The sequence below is a fragment of the Lutjanus erythropterus genome, chromosome 7 (genome assembly GCF_056507025.1).
Source record: "Lutjanus erythropterus isolate fLutEry1 chromosome 7, fLutEry1.hap2, whole genome shotgun sequence".
NCBI lineage: Eukaryota > Metazoa > Chordata > Actinopteri > Lutjaniformes > Lutjanidae > Lutjanus > Lutjanus erythropterus.
Genome location: NC_139323.1, coordinates 16,775,018 through 16,794,696, shown reverse-complemented (window position 1 = coordinate 16,794,696; position 19,679 = coordinate 16,775,018). Strand labels below are relative to the sequence as shown.

At 38.5% G+C, this 19,679-nt stretch overlaps 3 protein-coding genes across 3 annotated transcripts; 2 read left to right on the top strand and 1 right to left on the bottom strand.

The window, feature by feature from the left end:
• The first annotated feature begins 1,668 nt into the window (after positions 1-1,668).
• amh (anti-Mullerian hormone) lies at positions 1,669-6,081 on the top strand. Its single transcript, XM_084722957.1, has 7 exons — positions 1,669-2,180; positions 2,386-2,628; positions 2,714-2,883; positions 4,047-4,158; positions 4,234-4,333; positions 4,425-4,849; positions 5,043-6,081. The coding sequence occupies exons 1-7, from the start codon at positions 2,075-2,077 to the stop codon at positions 5,447-5,449; spliced, it is 1,563 nt and encodes a 520-aa protein (XP_084579083.1). The 5' UTR covers positions 1,669-2,074; the 3' UTR covers positions 5,450-6,081.
• Positions 5,778-9,081, bottom strand: LOC146323828 (uncharacterized). The gene is made up of 5 exons (XM_084722956.1): positions 8,931-9,081; positions 8,600-8,711; positions 8,391-8,525; positions 8,030-8,106; positions 5,778-6,306 (listed from the first exon to the last, which is right to left on the bottom strand). Coding segments are annotated over exons 2-5 (330 nt in total). The 5' UTR covers positions 8,601-8,711; positions 8,931-9,081; the 3' UTR covers positions 5,778-6,189.
• Positions 9,082-11,260: 2,179 nt separating this feature from the next.
• Positions 11,261-19,347, top strand: oaz1a (ornithine decarboxylase antizyme 1a). Its single transcript, XM_084722955.1, is given in 6 exon segments — positions 11,261-11,449; positions 14,493-14,559; positions 14,561-14,647; positions 16,062-16,237; positions 16,388-16,473; positions 18,688-19,347. Coding segments are annotated over 6 exon segments (666 nt in total). The 5' UTR covers positions 11,261-11,330; the 3' UTR covers positions 18,819-19,347.
• The last annotated feature ends 332 nt before the right edge of the window (positions 19,348-19,679 follow it).

The window sequence follows — 19,679 nt, the reverse complement described above, 5'->3', positions numbered from 1 at the left end:
GCTGAGCTGTAGCCTCTCGTCCATGAGTAGATGCACTGTGATACAGAGTAGTTTGGTAACAAGAAAATGGCACTTTGAGCAGCGCAAGTCAAGTGCCATTTTGTTCCATTATATTTGAGAGAAGGCGCACTGAACTCCACTGATAATATCGCTAAATCTCTGCAGCTCACATTATATCAAACTAGATGGATGAGTAACACTTCAGACCAGAGGAAACAATGTAAAAAGCTGCAGTTTTGAGTTTGGGGTGAACTTTCCTTTAATTAAAATGAACATTTGTGACATTTTTAAATCGGGTGCTGCTGCTGTTTTGCTTTCTCAAAAATAGCCAGAGCTCTTTGTACCATAATTCAGAGAAGTGTGCACTTGTTTTTGTGCCAAAATCCTGTAATCTCTAAACAACAAGCACGTGCAGTGAAGCTTCTCGTCTGGACCCACGTGTCCACATTTAGTCAACACTCAGGGCATTGACAGGGTCCAAATAGCTCAACATTATGGCCCACAGTAGAAGATGCTAATCATGATGGATCCTTACTAATTTCTTAGTGAAAAAATATGCCGTCATGTCAGATATCAGATGTGTTTTCATTAAAATGCTGTTGAATACAAGTCCTGACAGTATAGACAAACAGAAAGAACCTCACGTGTCTGTAAAAGATGGGATGATTTGGTACCTACCAGGAAAAAAGTCCTGCAAACACCGTGTTGATAACATGTTGCAGTCATTAGAGAATAGTGAACAGTCTTGTCATTCTTCACTGAAGATTTGTGATGCACCAGACTGAGCCTTGGCTTTATCTCTTGGGATACACGGCTAGCAAACAGCTCCAAGACCTTGACTGTCTGAAAAACAGGACTGCAGCTGTGAGAGCAGGGAGGGGAGTGATGGTCACTCCTTGAAAGGAAACAGGTCTGTTCATGTTTCTGCTCCGCTCTGAAAGCAACTTAGTTCACTGTTTTTTGAATGAGAAGAGATACATTATACACATTCATTAGGATAACCTGCTCTGAATTATATTGTTTCACCTAAATGCTGCTTCTTGTTCACTCTGTGAACTTATTATTATTTATATTTAAATAATAAATCAATCAGCCAAGCATATGTTATCCACACATCATCCGGTATTAATGGTGGAAACTCTCTCTCTAAATGGGTCTTTTATGTTGCAAATTCTTTCAATGTCTAATCTTTTTAATATATTTCTCTTATGTTGTTCTTTCACATAGGTAGAAGTGTAAAAGAACAGGCTACGTCAAATTATTACAAAAGACATTAATGAAGGGATCTCTGCTGTTTTAAACCACTGGTTCCCAAAGCTGTGAGTCCGTCTTGATTGTGAGGAGTGTTAGAAAACATTGAAACAAACAAATAAATCTCTGTTTGAGCATATCATTCATTTCTGTGAAGAAAATGAGACTTAACTCTCTGCTGAGCAGCCTAAGATGCTAATAGACCAAAAGCCAAGCATCAGGTGTGAATTTGTCAAAAAAAAGAGAAGCCTGTTAAGTTTGTATGATTGTTAAAACATCTGAAACATGCATGATGCAGACAGAAAAAAATGCATTGAAATGTTCTTAAAACTATCAGGAAAACTCAACATTAACAGGAAAAAATTGCACAGTTTTATCAGTGGTTCTGTGTTGTAGTAATGCATTAAATATAATCTAGAATATTCATGAAATATGTCCTCAGTCAGGGTTATCAGTTTACTCGATGATAGAAAAGGGGTCCCATAAGGAAAGAGCTTGAAAGATTCATGAGAAAGTTCAGGGTACCACTCTCTAATCTTTAGACCTCCCAATGTGTCTGTGTGTCCTTCTCACCTCCATTAATCAGAGTCAACAGACAGGGGTGTAGTGTGTGTCCAAACTGACAAATCTCCCCTCTGGAGGTGAAGAAAGCACCTTTCTGTGTGGCAAACATCAAGGACAAATATTCCTATTTTGGCAGCATGTTCCTCAGTTACTGAGAATAGAAGGTGGGAGGATATAATTCTCATCCTCCTGAGCTTGACCCACTCAAAACAAGTGATGTGAAAAGGTCTGACCAAGACACACAAACAGACAGCGCAGTATGTTGGTTGTGGACGTCTTCTGCTGTGGAGCATTGATTCTCTGTGTGGCTCTGCAGGTCTCACATGGACAGCAACTGATCCCGACTCACAACCCCACAATGGCAGGTCAGACTCTCCACAACTGGAACGCCTGCAGATTTGTGTATTAAATGTGTTTTGTTTTGTTTTGTTTTATAACATTTTATAACGTGGTGCTGTTTTATAGCTTGTCAGTTAATTTGTTTGTGCAAACATTGTATTGTCTGCATGTGGTTCCTGCTTCTATCCTTCATCTGATTAGTGGTGTGTAATGTAATTTATTACCCCACAGGGAGCTCCATAGAGACCGGAGATGGTTTGGAAATTAAGAATCATCCTCAGCATACACCGTGCCTCGTAGATGATGTGTCCTCAGAGCTGCGTGAAGGCGTGGGGGATGACGGTGAACTCACAAACCACAGTTTGACTCTGTTTGGAATCTGCACAACTTCTGATAATCCATCAGGCTCAGTCTTATTAGACATCGCTCAGGAAACAAACAGAAATGGGCTGGAGGTCTTGCATCCAGCTGGAGGTAACAGTGCTTTGATTACAATCAGTTTTTGTTTGTATGTTGTTGTTTTTTTTAACCTTACAGTGTGTTTTGTTTTCTCTTTCAGTGCTCTCGGTAGAAGAAGATGAGAGAGGGATACTCAAGTTGACCTTTGACCTCCCACGGTCTCCTCTGCTAAGGTCGAATCCCGTGCTGCTCTTGGCGATTGAAAGTCTGCTCATAGCAGGAAACCTGGACGTCACTTTCACTAGTCAGTCGCTGCAACCAAACACACAGGTAAAGAAAGCAATAAAATACAAGTGTTCCACTAATCTTTTCTCATTAACTTAAAATATACCATTTTTTTTTAACTTAACATTTTTTGTATTTATTCTCAGACTACATCAGAGTGTATAAGCATTTTTTAATTTGAAATGATGAGTTGAATGAATGTACTGCACAGAGTTCAATCAACTCGTTGAATTAAGTTACTAAAGAAACATGATCACATATCAGACTCCTCAGCATGCACAGTTTGAGAGTTAAAACTCTCCTGAGAGCCTTCTTTTTTTATATCTTAAAAGAAAACATGTATGATGGTGTTTGTCTTTAATATACTTTAAGTTGTGGTTGTTTGTTTTCACAAGAATGAAAACACTATGAACCATAATTAAGGCTCGGACTGAACTTAGTCCCTTATACTTAAAATGTAATAAATTCACTGGGAGCAGTTTCACATCTTGTTTTTCTGGCAATGCTGGAACAAAGTAGTTCCAACAGCAGCAGCTGAAGCTGTAAGTTCTTTGTGTGAGATGAAGAACTAACTTTTCAAACCGAGAAAATGTCAAAGGAAATTCAATTTGTCAGTGTTTTTGGTTCAACTTAATACTTTAAGCTTATTGAACAAGTACAACTTAAAAGACGGTAAAACAAAAAAGTTGAGAAAACTCAAAATTTGAAGGCGACTTACTTCAATAGATTTTTGAGTTTTGAGCCCAACTCTACCAATTAATAATGTTTGTGGTGAATAGTGCATGAATACATGAAAAATGTTCCAAAGATCCTGTAGGAGCAGAATGTGAATGAATGAATTTGTGTATGACGTACTGGGTATCAGGGCTCACAGGGTAATCAGCAGCCATCACTATATATGGTAGGAGTTTTTGACCACTGAAGCAGCGTGGTGGAGTCACACCTGTGGATGTTTTGAGTACTTTTGGAAACATGTTCGAGTTTAATGGACACTGACAAGTTTGTGATGGAAAATAAATGGACGAAGTGTTCAACTGGCAAATTTGACTCAGACTTTGAGTCATCAGACAGGGTAACAATCAGCGTGTCAATTAGGTGCAGCACCACAGTGACTTAAAGCGTTGGCTTGGCCTCTATAGATCCTAAATCTGTTGTTCAGGATTTTATTACTAATATTTCTGTTGTTTTCCTGTTGGTGTCTTCTCTAGTCTGTGTGTATTTCAGGCGAAACGCAGTACATCACGCTGACAGGAAAAGCGTCCGAGGGCACTGTTCACCAGAAATGGAGGATTTCTGTTGACACAAAATCCCCTGATATGAGTAAGATGTGATATGAGTAAGAAACCATTTCTTGTTTCATGTAAAGTACGCGTGACACATTTCCTCTCTTTACAGAGCAAAACCTTAAAGACATCCTTATTGGTGGAGAATCAGGAAGTGACATCAGCGTGATCCCACTTCTGCTTTTCTCAAGGGAAAGAGGAACTGATACAGGGTTGTTCATGTTCCCTATTTTGACATTATATGTAATATTATAGACTACTTTCAGACTGGTGCTCAGTAACATTTTTTTCTCTCTTTCTCAGCCATGTATCAGGTTCATCCCTGGCCTCTTCTCAGACCTCCTCCTTCCTCTGTGAGCTGAGGCGGTTCCTGGGTGACGTCATGCCTCGGGCCGACCCTGAGTCCCGTCCGCTCCAGCTGGCCTCCTTACACTCCCTGCCTCCCCTGACACTGGGGCTGTCCTCCAGCGAAACCCAGCTGGCAGGCCTGATCAACTCCTCTGCCCCCACCGTCTTCTCCTTCACCAGCCGGGGCTCCCTGTTTCAGGCGCATCATGGGGAGTTGGCCATGTCTCCTGCACTGCTGGAGGAGCTCAGGCAGAGGTTGGAGCTGACTGTGGCGCAGATAATGGAGGTGGTAAGGCAGGAGGAGGTGGGTCACAGAGCCACAGAGAGGCTGGGGAGGCTCATAGAACTCAGTGCCTTTCCGAAGAAGGAACCTCCAGCAGGTGATGTGTACAGAAAAATCTCCTAAAGCAGCTGTTCTCCATCTTTTTCTTTTCCTTTCCTTCCTTTTCTTTTTAGACTTGTGTTTCCATTGTTCTTTACCACATCTGAGAGAAATTTACACTTCTTTGCTATCAAGATCCTTAATAAACACTGTTTAATTGGTATCTTTGTTTCCTCTTTGGCATAAAACAGGAGAGAGACAGTACCGTGCATTTCTTCTGCTGAAGGCCCTTCAGACGGTTGCCCGTACATATGAGGTGCAGAGAGCACTACGGGCTACCAGAGCCGGCCCCAACAACCCAGTGACGGGCAGCAGATGTGGGCTGAGAAGCCTCACCGTGTCCCTTGACAAGTACTTTGTGGCTCCAGACACCGCCAACATCAACAACTGCTACGGCTCCTGTGCCGTCCCCATGCTCAGTCCCACCAACCACGCCGCCCTCCTCAACGTCCTCATTGGGAACAGCAGCGTGGATGAGCGGGCGCCGTGCTGTGTGCCTCTGGCCTACGATGCCCTGTATGTGGTGGACTTGAATGAACGTACAACTGAACTCAAATCTCTCAATGATATGGTGGCAAAAGAGTGTGGATGCCGCTAAAGCTGTTTTCTTCTTGGAGTGGAGGGCACAATATTCTATATACTTTATATGTTTGATTCAACACTTAGCCTGTTTGTTGGATAAAAAGCCTCACTTAATTATTACATAACTGTCATTTATTAATTCACACAGTATTAATAATAAATACATATTAATGCACAGAGGTCTGTCTAGGCTATAGTGTATCCTGTCAACTATATAGACAATGTATTATTCACAGTAGATGCACACAGAACAGTGTTTCCCCACACTCATCCAAGATAGTTCTTTATCTTATCTCTTATTATCATCTTTCACTGTAATTATTTTAGTTTTATTCTCTAATCACTTGTTTAATCAAGGCAAATCTTTTATTATCCATAAGACCACTTTTGTGCTTTAATTAAGCTTACAATTATCATTGAAAACATTGTTAATTACTACTACTGATGACAATGACAATGTAAAACTATGATACAATGTGGTGATAAGAGACATTTCTAAATCAGTGATGCTGAAATGTGGATTTCATCGAGCGATTTCAATGTGATAAACATTTCTGCATAAAGACAAAGTGAATGTTGTCGTCTACAATACAAGCAAAATGGATTAAATGTCACATTCTGTATCATTGTGTTATTAAATGCAAACTATTTTAAGACTGTTTACATTCTTTCATTTAGAAATATGTTGCTGTGACTGTTGATGGCATCTGTTTTATTGCTTGACTCTTCTCTTTTCTTTAAACATCCGTATACAAATCATTCTTTCGCTTTGGGTTTCAGGACTACTTTGGTGCCCATCGGCTTTTTTCTTTTTCTTATCGCTCCAACTTCTTCAGATCCCCACCACCACATGAAATTGTCCCATAGGGAAATCTGGGGACAGACAAGAGGAAACAAAACACAATCTGATTCAGAGAGTGACGTTTCAAATACACATAAACTGGACAAGCACATGAAAATATCTTGATAAATTCACTTGCTTCTCAAACAGCCACTTCAAGGATTAGATTTTACATTTTGTGTTTTTCAGTATAGTTTTCTTGTACTTACACGGAATAAGATGAGTGGTTTACTATACTTGTTTTATTGTTCAGTTGTAATGTGTCATTTTCATTCAAGTGTAAAAGTCTGAGAGACAGACTGGTGACAGTGCCATCAAGACAAATCCAGATGCTGCTCCTCTGTCAGTACAACAGAAAGCATCTTCATGACTTTAAGACTTAATAAACATTTACAGAAAATTGATTGAGGGATTATAATCAATTGTGACCTTGTAAAATAAGACTTGCTGTCACACTTGGATGCATTATGACTATTCTTCTAACCTTACAGAGATTTTTAAAGTCTTACAGGGACATTTCATCTTATCATTAAAAAAATACATAATTTTCCTCTCAACTGTAAAGCTATCCATCCACCTAGATTGTTTAGTTTAGTTTAATTTAGTTCAGTTTAGTGCATTTGCACAATAAAAAAAAACACATGCATACACAAACAATAGAAAGGACAGTAGTTGCAATGTAGAGAAGGAAGGAATCCTGAGAGGCTTATTAAGAGTTCTCATCTATTAAAAAAATAACATTATTGCTTGGCAAAAATGAACAAATCAAGAAAACAACAAATAATAAATAACATATAACACAAAGTGTCTATATATTCAAGACAAAGACGCCACCATAAACAGGAAAAAGCAAATGAGTTGTGTGTGTGTGTGAGTTGCCACGTTTTATCAGCAGTAGAGATGTCTGCTTTTTCTCAAATATAACAAGACTAAATGGAACTCAGCCTGTGTTGCTCAAAGCAGCAAAAAAATACATTTGAAAAACTCAACAGCAGTGTTTCTTTACATGAATCATGACCCAGTTACTCAAAATAATCCACAGGCCTGGTTGTTAGTAGTTTTGTGCAGATTTTATTTTATTTATTTATTTTAAACTGAACTACACATGCCAACTGTATCACCATGCAGAAGGAAGTGTGCATCTACTCACTGGATGAGAGGTTACAGCTCAGTCAAGGAGGACACCATTAATTTTTGCATCCTGCACCGTCAGGAGCACAGGAAGGCAGACATCTATACAGTTGATTTTAAAATGTGGCAACTCATGTCAAAACAATCTAGATGGATAAACTGCACTATAGGTAAGAGGGAAAATCTGATCTGTCCCTTCAGAGTAGTGAAGTGTGGAGTGCTGGTGCATGGTGTTGATGCTATTCCCTGTATTGAGTTGATTATTAGTGGACATTTGTGAATTGTCAGCCACACAAATGGACACAAGGCCGTCTCCAGCTCTCCATGAGCTTAATAAGAAATAGGTTCAGCAAAATGATATCAGCCTCGTTCTGACTCATTCAGCTGCAGGGCTGTGATTTATCCCCTTCACATCCTGCAAATGAGCCAGAATAAAATAATCCCACCATTCGGTACACAGTATCCTTAACTAACTGCACACAGAGACATAAACAAAGGTATTTATTGATTTGTATCACTGGGTGTGAAAAGCAGGAAAACTTCACAAAAATCTAACCAAAATCAACATGACCTTTAAATGTGGTCTCAGCTACCTGCAAGTGTCACAAAGACATAAAGACATACCTGAGTTATTGAACCATCCTGCAGACTCCCAACAAAAGACCTTATACCTGTTGCCTCAACAAAAGAATCCATCGCATCTGGGAAACAAATAACACAGACAGAGGACAGAGAGTTCAGAACTACACAATCAGCTATCAGATACAAGTGTGGTATATTGAAAACAAGAAAAAAATACACTTAAGTAGGAATTGTTAGAGGCAGAGGTACAGTATCTATCCACTTCTACAGAGTCAGACTGAATGAAACATTCTGTCAACAATAGATATAAGGTTTATTAATTGAGGAATTTATTAATTGAATTTTATTTGAGGAGTGTTTCCTGTCTGTACACACTATAATATGACATGATTACTGTACTCACCATGCAGTTCATTGACCCCTGAGCTCACCAGCAGTACGACCAGCGCCAGCACCAAGCAGCGGTTCATAGTGAATCCCTTCCATGGATTTGGAACATCTCCCAAATTTTCAATGGACAGAATCCGCTCATAAGACACTACGGACAGACATAAACGAGTGAGATGTGTTGCCATTGTATTCACTTGGTTGGTTGGACATATGATTTCTTACTTATGATGTTTTCAGATGTTCCAACTCTGGCTCCTGTGGTCCTGCAGGTTAAGTTTTAAGCTTAATCTTCTTGAGAGAACTCAAAAAGCTTAAACTTGGATCCAAAATGAACCTGCAAGTTAAAATGAAAAGTATTATAACAACCTAAAATCAAAGTTTTTGAAAAGTTTACATGCCTGTGCTCTCTGTCAGACTGTACTGTATGTCATAGACTAACATAAGCCATCTTAAAATAGGCACCTGCAGCTAGTTGACGAGGGCAAATAGGATTTAAAGAAGCTGAGAGTTTAGTTTTATATGAATGTTGGCTCAGAGATAAGAGGACACTTACCTGATTTGAGCCTTCAGTTGTGTCTCACCATTGAAGTGAGGGATAATGTGGTTGTGCTGATGGTGATTTCTGTTCTGCTGGAACCACAGACAGTGTTATACACACCCTGCACCACGCTGCTGTGCTCCTTGATTGACAGGCACAGATGGCAGTTGTTGAAAAAATGAAAATGACAGTCGGTGTGTACTGTTACTGTTGGGATATAGGTGGACAAGTGTTACCAGCATTAGCCTATATTCCACTGACAAGAAAAATTAGATGCCAGATGGGATAAAATAAAAAAAAAGTTTGATTTATTATAAATAATCTTGCACTGTAGAAGAAGAATAAAAGCTGCCCTTTCGCACCTATAGACATTTTTCACAGCAATAAAACTTTTGACATTAAATAGTAAATTAAACACAGGTGTTACCAATGATACTAATTCAGTTCAAACAGAGTCAGGGTGCTGCTATTGTGCATGTTGGTTCACTGGAAAGGCTCTGCTACACTTAACTCAACAGGACCTTAACACCTGTGTTTACCTTACCATGGGCGTCCTGAAAAACATTTATTAGCAGCATTTTTACTGGAAAGTATCTAACTACATTTACTCACAAACTGGACTTAGGTGCACATTTAAGGTACTAGCACTTTACTTGAGTATTTCAGTTTATTGCTAATTTATATTTCTACTCAAACTGCATTTTGGATGGGAATGCGGAATGAGTTTTTTGCAGGGACAGCGCATGATCACAAAATAATTTCACCACAGATGGCAAGCAGCTAATACCGCCTTTTCACGGGTGTCACACTGATATGAAATAGTAGGGTAAACACAGGTGTCACAAATTATACAATTAAGGTCCTAAATTTAGAGTAACAGAGCATTTCTAGTGAGTCAGCGACACAACAGCAGCTCCCAGACTCTGTTTGACCTGAATGGAACTGAAACTTAATTAGAATCATTAATAACACCTGTGTTTATGTTACTATTTAATGTCAGAATGGTTACTGTGAAAACAGTCTGTTTACATATGTTGTCCCTAGATAGGTAGATAAAAAAAACAAAACAAAACACACAACCACAGGACAGCAAATACACAACATAAACAGCACAACACATAAAGCAGTAGAATCACTATGGTATACACAACAAATACAAGGAAACCAGTACCAGTTTATAAATTGCAATTTTACATTAAAACACCTAAACAAAAAGTTCAGTACCTGTAGAGGAGACAACAACCAAGTAGGGGGAGCACATCTTTTTATCCTTTTATTTTTTTTTTTCTTGTCTCTGTCTTTCTCATCAACAGCATGATTACCAAGCAATTTGTTTACCTCATTATTTTGACAATTTGTTGATGATTTATGAATTATTCATGAGTTTAATTTTGATTATTTAGTTATCTTGTGCCTGAGCATCTTACTTTTTAAAATTCATCTTTCCCTAATGCTTTGTAATCAAACCTGCAGTATTGCTTCCAGTGGGGGGGTTGAAGAGGGATGTCAGTGAGAGAGTAACTGACAGAAAGACCTGTGAATGATATGAACTTAAATGTATACATGGATTGAATGTTGTGTTTTATTATTTTTGATATAATGGTAACCTTCTTTAGGGATTGTGTATGATTGTGGGGTTTTTTTTTTTGCAAATGTTTGTTTTTTTGTTTCTGTTCTATTTTGTTTTCCTTTATTTGTGTTTTTCCTATTCAATTTGTTTATTCCATTCTTTGCTACTTACCTTGGTTGCATATCACAATGGTACCTCACATTTTGAGAAAATACAGTACAAAACAAAACAAAAAAACAAAAAACAAAGTGGCATCTGAACACACTCTAGTCACAAAACTGATCAAACTGTAAAACTAGACAGTGCTGATCAAATATGGAACAAGATTCTGATATTATATTTATTTTAGTTATTTTGCATTTACTCATTATACACTATATTTTATATTTCACTTCACATTTAATACTCTATTGTTTCCTATTGTATTTATTCCCTGTTACTGCATTTCTAGAGCAATCTTCCTTGAGGATTAATAAAGATCTTAAAATGCAACAGTATATATAGTGGTAAAAAAGGTAGTAATAATAAAGCACATCCATGCTGTATTTCCCTAAAATATCTAACAATCTAAAATAAATATCTACATTAAGATATTTGGTCCATATCGCCCAGTCCTAATTTGACTTCTTCCAATTCTTCCCACTATTGAGTAATAATGATGTAATGTTAAAGTATGAGTACTCACAATAGTAAAGTGTCTCATTAAGTGCGTCATATTTTCACAGTAACACGTCATGGTGAACAGGACACTCCCCTGATAGATACTGCAGCTTGTCTGCTCTGTGAGCGCAACATTAGGCGAAGAGGAGAGGACAGAGCGAGCAGCTGGTGTGGACGCTGGCCGGATGGTTAAATCTAACCTACAGACGATTTTGAATAGTCATTGTTTTGTTAGAGAAAAAGAGAGAAACTTGCCCGAGATGCCTGTTATTGAGCAATCCAGTAATAAACCTGAAAGTGAAAGGTATGTTGTTGGAGTCGTTGTGAATTGTCATAAGCTAACTTAGCCAGCTAAGCTAAGTTTAAAAACCGCGGCCTAGCGAAGAGACACGGTATATTTCCTGGAGTGGCTAGTGCTATTCACAGTGTTTCTTGTTTACATAACAGCACTATTTATCTCAGTTGACGTCTCCAAAACACATTGTCATTCGCGTTTGTATTGATACATTTTCTATAAACGCCTTAGGTAAATCATTATAAATTACAGATCAGTAACTAACGTATGTATGACATTTACTTAACATTAGTGTTCAGACGAAATCATAGCGCTGCTGTTGATATCCATGCGCTAGTTAGCTAGCTAAGGTAACGCACGAGCTAATATGTGCAACGCCACAGGAACGCGTTAGCTAGCTACATGCTAAGCTGCTAGCTAGTAAACGTTAAAAATATCGACTTGATTTATAATGTAGCTACTTTTAGAATTATAGATATTTAGGATTATCTTACTATCTATGAAATCTTGAATAACAAGTTTTTAACAGTTATTTGGAGTGTGCTGCTTGAAGTTTTATACGAATGGTAGCGGGTGTTTACAAGATAACCCTTGATTTGTGAATCTCTCGTGAGATTTGTATGTGTTGTCACTTCATTTCGCAGCTTATATAAATACATTGTATTTTATAACGTGACGACGCTGTGGTTAAATCTGAGTAGCTCTAGAGGCAGAAACAGTTTAATATCGTTACGAAAAGTCCATGGTGTGTGTTAAAGTCATCACTCTCACGAGACCTGTCGCAGGTCTGGGGTTCCTCTTCTAGACACGACCTATGTTAGCCAAGGTTAGCTTATCCTAACTGCGCTAGCTAACGGCTAGCGGCTGGATTTCGGTATATGACCGATGTTTTCATGTTTTCGGCGTTGCGGAGAAAACCACCAGTAACAATAATGCCACACTATTTTGGGTATCTTTAGCATTTAAGTCTTGTAGGAGCACTAAAAATATTTATGTAAGGTTATGTAAACCAACGTCATGTAAACGAAGGCTGAATTGATCATTTGTGGCTTCACGTCTTGTGTTTTTTTCCCATTTCACCCTCGGGCTCAGGTGCTAGCTAGCGTTGATATCCTGTAATTTGTAGAAAAGGAATCGTTAAGCCAAATTTGTGTACAGTGCGTCAAGCAATCGAGATAGATTAACATCTAAGCTAAATAACCTTTGCTTTTCGCTTCAGTCAGCTAATTTAGTACTATAATAACCATGGTGGGGGCATTTACCAGCCAATAACCTCCGTTGGTTTGCTGGTTCACTTCCAATTCAAAGCGGCGATTGACTGGAAATGAGAACATAGTGGGGTTAGATGCCTAGAAATTGGTCATAATATTTTTTTACAACTCGTAAGTGATTATCCCGGGGGTGTTTTTTTTGTCTTAGTCGTGTTCTGACAGGATTTTGGTTGAGGCTGTTTGCCCGGTTCTAACGTTACAGTGTTGTGAAGGACTCGTAGGAAATTTCCACTGCACTGCGAAGGGGGGTGGTATGGGGAATGTTAAATCCAATGATGACATATTGTACACAGACAGAAAACATCATTCGATAGATGTATAATTATTTTCACGGACTTTCATGTTTACATTTGTGTTTTTTGTATTTATTGTAATAACATAGACAGTTGTTTTCACTCCTGAAGCAATAGCTTTTTTTTTTAAAACATTAGCAGGTGCCCTTTTAAACTGATTTCTTCATAGTGACTGATCTATGGTCTACTTTGAGATGGTATAACAGCATGGTATACCATCTAGAGCACCAAGATTTAATGATATGTACAATATGACATACTCTTAGATGTGACTGGTCCTTTTGCATGATATTCCTACATGGAGAAGGTGCTCTTATGCAATCAGATGCTTGAGAGACTCATCGCTCATGTGATCAGGGCGTGAATGTGCACCACTGCCTTCTGTGGACATGGAAATTTTAAAGAATGCTATTAACTGAATGGATACGTTGCCTGAAAGCCTTGTTTTGTTTTAATGCAAAAGAGACATTGAAGGTATTATGTAAAGATGGTAATTTACATAATCTGATAATTGGATTTGGGGAGGAGCTGTGTTGCTTTGTAATCTCCCGTTCCTTGCAAGATCAGGTAATACGTTGTACATTTCTTATTTACTCAGTCAATGGCGACAATGGTCCTCATTCAGTTTTCACACATCTGCTCCACATATAGCACAGCAGTGGCATTTGCGTAAGAGAGCATCTGAGAGTGTCTGAGTGCATGTGTGTGGCTGCTGCTTATGGGTTATGTTCCTGATCGGAGCTCTGAGAATAGGCTCTCAACACAACAAATGTATGCAGCAACACACACAGACATCAGCACAAGCAAGCCAAGCTAATTATATAGAGCACTTTGACTGGCTTGTAAATTGAAATGGCTGATCTCCTTGTTAAACTGTTTTTTGTGCCTGCCAGTTGTAAAGTGGAGCAGCGTGGCTAGTGCAGTACTAAAGTAGGCTAATGGTTAGACAAATACAGCCTGTTCCTCTGGCAGCCTTCTCCTAAGAGTCATGTGATGAGCTTTAGGATATTTCACAGAAACCTAGCCACACTGCAGATCTGTTTTAGGAAGTTGAATTTTTCTCTTCTGACACGAACAATGAATTTTTCCTGCAGGGGACATTGTTGAGGATCATGACATTTCTGTGTGATGGAAACAAAATTTGTCTTGGAGGTTTCAGTGAATATTTGACGGCAAGTTGACACATTAAATTGTGACATTTTTGATGACACATTGGTGGGGTGGTAGGGTAGCATAAACCGCACATGCTTCCTGTCTGTTAATATGAGCGCAAGACCAGTTACTTATTGAACTGTGCCCCCCAGTCATGTATGTTTTTTCTGAAGACTCCTTCAACCTTAGCAGATGTTTTACTTAAATCTCAGATGAGTCACTCACCAGTGTAATGTATGCAGGACCTGCTGTTTATATTGGGAGTTTTGTAGCAGAACCACAAGTGAATACCTGACTGATGGCGCCGTCTCTGTGTGTTTTTGTTTCCTCCTCTAGTATCTCCAGTCCCAGGAGGTGCTCCCGCTGTTGCAGTAACCCGTGTCCGGGGCCTCTGTGGTGCTCCTGATGTCCCTCTCCCACCCCTGAAGATCCCAGGTGGGCGAGGGAATGACCAGCGGGATCGCAATCTTTCAGCTAAGCTATTCTATTCTGTAAGTTAAAACCAGTTTTTACATATTACTTCTTATAGGGACACTGGTTATGCAGCATTGAGATTCTTCAGGCTAATAGCGCAGAAAAACAACCTTATCGACTAGGAGCGAGACAAACACAAAGGCAATTTGCATTTCAGCCATTTGAATAATTTTCACCTTTTGACCAAAGTCAAGCTAATGATGTCTTTGTTTTGTTATGTTATTCTGCTGCAAATAACTGCAGTTTATCTTTTAGTAATATCTGATTGTAGAGATGCATAATAAATACCAGGGCCAATAAATTATTGGATGAAAATGGATTCTAGGATAGCTTATTGACACGGTCAGCTTTGGTCAGATGGGGCAGCAGGCAGTGTACAATTTATACTTTGGTTAAAATGTTTGTTCCCTCAGTATATTCAACACTTGAAACAAAATGATCACAACAAGAGGATGACTCTGATGAATGCGGCATATATCCTATGACCATTGCAAAATGTGCTTAAAATGTAGCTCAAATGCAAATCATTTATTTCTGAATGAATGGACATTTGATGCTGTTTTGACATCAGCATAAAAAAAAAATGTTGGCCTAATGGGGGTTCCCATTGCCCTGGTGGCTCTTCCAAATAATACATAATCAGAAATACTGGTAATGTGTTATTTTGATAATAAAATTGTAGCCAATAAATATCGTCAGCATATACTTATGAAGGTTTTTTTTATGTACTTTAGTCGAAAAAACTAAGAACATCTCAAGAATCAGAACTGCTCTTTGTTTTTGTTGTGATAATGATGTCAGTTAGATTTGGTTCAGTCAGTTGTATTAAATTACTGTCATTGTTCACTACATCTCAGTCTTTCTTACTCTTAGGTGTGCATAAACAACAAGGTTATGTGAGCTTCTTTTTGAAATAGAAAAATGTGAAATGAGTTATCTTATCGGCATTGGCCGTGAGAAGCAGGTAATAATCAGTTGTCATATCGGCTGAAAAAAGTACATATTGTGCACCCTGTCTAATTGTAAGATGTATAACTCGCATTGTAATTTTGGTTAGAGCAGTCAAATGAGCAAATTCTGATGGTCACACTACAAGACTGCTGATCAAAACATGTTTGATAATGATCAGCATGCTCCTGACTCCTATGCGCCTCACCTGAGGCTCATCCTTTCATCCTGTCAAAGGCACACAAACTGTCTGTGGCTCTGAATTTAATAGTCTTGCTTTTTATTTTTAGTCTTTCTATTTGGAACAGCTGCAGTTGTTGTATGTCACATAACAGAACACTTGTCTTGGACAGCTATAAATTGTATTTGTAATTTTTGCAAGAATTTCTCATTTGAGAAGTCACTGATGGTTACTTATCTTCTTTATTCTTGTGACTTTATTCCTGACATCCATGTATTTTTCTTTTCCCCTCTGTTCTGTAGGATACTCAGTTGCTGGTTCTTGAGGAGCCGCCTCCTGCCAACAGCAGAGTGCGGTTCTTGCTCTTTGAGCCCCGTCGCTCTCAAGGCAAGCACTGTGTCTGGAGGGCGGCGCTGAAAGGAGGGAACCTTTATGTTGAAATCCCCCCTGGAGCTTTACCCGAGGGCAGCAAAGACAGGTCAGCAGGCAAAACATTTTTGTCAGTGATTATATCTTTTATTCAAACATTGCGCTTTCGTGCAGTGATATGGGTCATAAAAATGTACTTGGACCATGATCATTAACATCTTTCCTATAATGCATTAACATTTCTTGTTTTTCTTTTTAGTTTTGCCCTTCTGCTGGAATTTGCAGAAGAGCAGGTGCAGGTTGATCATGTGTTCATCTGTTTCCACAAGAACCGTGACGATAGAGGTAAGACATTTTTGTCTGGGTTTTCCAAACTGTTAATGCTTAATATAAAGAACTCTGGTACAACAGCAGCAATTAAATTTAAACCATTTGAAAAATTAAGTCAATAGTTAAATATGTGGGGAAGAAAACTAAGCTAATTTGAATTCACACATTTGTAGAATAATAGTATTTGTTTTTTAAGTAGCTAAGATTTAAAGGGTGTTCTCTGCATAAACTTTGACAGACTTTCTTTTAGTTTTCTTTCCAAATAAAGGTTGGATAAATAGTACTATTTCTAATACAGACATGGAAATACAGAAGTAGGAATTATTGTCTTGTGATGCTTCATTTAGGAAATAAACCTGAGCGTAAACGTACATTTGACATCTCGTGTGGGGCAGATGATTCAGGCACTACTTTAGGTACACTTGACTACAGATGTGTAACTGAAAATGTGCATTGGACAATAACAGAGGTAACATGCTGGTACAAAGTGAGGAAAGAGGACTGTATGAAATAACATTAGGAAGAGAAAGAGTAGGAGGATTGCAAATAACAAGCACCAAACTTCCAAGTCCAAATGTATGTGAAGGCTGGCAAGTGGAAGAGATCTAAAATAGTGTTTCAGTAGTTAAATATTTTCCCCTAGAATGACAAAGTCAAAGTTGGTTAACTTTTAAGCCCTATTTGTGAGGGACTAGTATAACCAGGGGACTTAATGTGATGTAGAAATTACCCCTCACGTCAGTGTCTCAAGCAAAGTCTGTATTTTACTCAAATTTACTGATATTATCCCACGGGTATGATGTCAAAACAACAACATTTCAGAAGCGTGTCTGCTCTTCAGCAGCCACATTAAGAATATAGTTCAGAGTTGTTTTGCCCACCTTCTGCATGTGAGACGAGCATAAATGCATACTTGCAGATCATTTAAATCAAGTAACAGATGCTTTGTGGCTGTACTTGAATGACAACCTTTAGTTGTTCCTGCCCTTCTGTCATCACAAGTCTTTATAAATGTCAATACAGCCAGTCTTACTGCAGAGCTGTTGACTGTTGTACAAAACATTATGAGCTGAACAGAAACAGATGCGTTTTAAAAAATTTGAACCCAAATCACTGAGATACTGATTCGCACAGGACTAATGCAGGATTTCTGTAGGTCTTTAAAAAGTCTAAAATCCAGTAATCTGAATTTTAGCCCCTAAAATGTCTTAACTATGATTTTGACAGGTTTTAAAATTGATTGACAAAGTTAACAGTATCTTTTTAAAGTTGGATTTAACTTCAGTCTGAGCTTTTAAATGTGTTTTTGGAAAAGAAATTGTAGGTTATCGATCATGCTGTAACAACAAAACAAAACAAAACCAGCATTGAACCAATAACCAATGCAAAGGGGGATTGTACTTTTTTGCCAGTATGGATGTGAAATTACTCTCAAGTCTTAAACTGAACTTGTTGAAACCTACAGAAACCCTGCAATATAATCATCTGACATCTTAATTTACAAATCACAGACCTGGTGACCCCTGCCAGACAGATGACCCCTGCAACTACTGCAAATTACTGGGATTAGAGGTCCCCAGGTCATGTTAGTCCTGCATGCACAGGCCTTTAGATATACTGATTTTCTCATCACTTTCTTTGAATGTAGTCAGTTAATATAGAAATCTATTTTCCAATATTAGACCTTAAATGTGGCCAGTCAATTTCAGATTTATCTCAACAGATAAGATGCTGACTTTGTACCTGCAAATGTACAGATGGGAGGTACCTGTGTACATGGATTGTCTTAATGTTCTGTTTTGTTGTCCTTCTTATGGTGTGGGACTACATGGGAACACTATGACCTGTTTTCCAAACTTGTAAAACATGGGATATGATACTTGCATTGTTCTGACAGATCAAAAATTATCTGATGCGCCTTAATCATAAATAAAATGTCGACATGCTGCACACATCTGTTTTACTTTGTTCAGCTGCAACAGTAGCTGCTCTTCCCAGGCCCACATAAACGCATTTACAATATCTTAATAAATTATTTTTTTCTTTCAAATAGTTGTATTCTTCATCAGATATTCAAACTTGTTCTATTTATTTCTCAACATACTTAAAGCTGTGATGTACTATTGTGTATACACTAGCTTGAAGATATTTCTCCATAGTGTTTGTAGTATATCAAGGTCAGAACTCAAGAGATTTCCATCTGTTTACATCTTGTCTTCCTTCCTTCAGCATCCCTGCTGCGTACATTCAGTTTCCTGGGCTTTGAGATTGTGAGACCGGGTCATCCCCTTGTCCCCTCCCGCCCTGACGCTTTCTTCATGGCTTACAGCATCGAGCGAGACTCCTCTGATGATGATTAAATGACGCTGAGCAGTTACAAATGTTTTTTGTTCTTATTTCAATCCATACCCACACATCTTTATGATTTTGTTTGGAAATGAATATATTATCCAAGTTAAGTATGGTTGAGGTTTGCTGTCAGAGGTTCCTTTGTGTTTGTTTTACTTTTACCTACCATGTGCTGTGTTTCAATGATATTTGCACTAGGGTAAGATGTTAATATACCAGGAATGTAAAGCAAACAGCCACATTATATCCAGGCAACGTGTCCTCGCCACTGTATTACTTTCCATGATGTGTAGTGCTGACCTCTTATTCACCCTCCCTGAACACCCTGGCGATCATCTCTACAGTGTAATATTTATGATAAATTTAAAATTCATCTTACTCATGTAAGTAGGTATGTTGCATAGTAATTATCATTTGATTCTCCTGTTTATATTGATTTTTTAAATGTGTGCATGATTTTCATTTGTTGCTTTGATTCACTTGATAGAAATCTGCATGTTGTAACTGTACTAAATAAAAAGTGCTCACCTTAGAGAGTGACGTCTGTGCTCTTGTCAAGTCATACACATACATAGTGTGTCAGAGTTAAGGTCTCGGTTTGCTTAGAAGGAACATGATGTGTTATCTGACTATGCTGAAAGGTGAAAGTGTTCACACTTTGCAAGGGCGATTAGTCTGCTGTCCAACTTTTGTAGAGATTCATAGAAGAATCCTTGGATCCAGTGTTCATTGTGTATCTGTTTTTTTTCCTTCTTTATTTAAGATGATTTTTGGGCAGTTTTGCCTTCATTCGATAGTGACAGCTGAAGATGTGGCAGGAAAAGGGGTAGAAAGAGGGCAGATGACATGCAGCAAATGGGCCACAGGTGGGA

Excerpts from the sequence above, each read along its gene's own strand:
- amh (XM_084722957.1), top strand. The coding sequence starts at position 2,075 with ATGTTGGTTGTGGACGTCTTCTGCTGTGGAGCATTGATTCTCTGTGTG. Across the intron at positions 2,181-2,385 it reads TCACAACCCCACAATGGCAG|GGAGCTCCATAGAGACCGGA; the intron begins GTCAGACTCTCC and ends ATTACCCCACAG. Across the intron at positions 4,850-5,042 it reads GAAGAAGGAACCTCCAGCAG|GAGAGAGACAGTACCGTGCA; the intron begins GTGATGTGTACA and ends GGCATAAAACAG.
- LOC146323828 (XM_084722956.1), bottom strand. Across the intron at positions 8,107-8,390 it reads AGGGGTCAATGAACTGCATG|ATGCGATGGATTCTTTTGTT; the intron begins GTGAGTACAGTA and ends TTTGTTTCCCAG. Across the intron at positions 6,307-8,029 it reads AGGATGGTTCAATAACTCAG|ATTTCCCTATGGGACAATTT; the intron begins GTATGTCTTTAT and ends GTCTGTCCCCAG.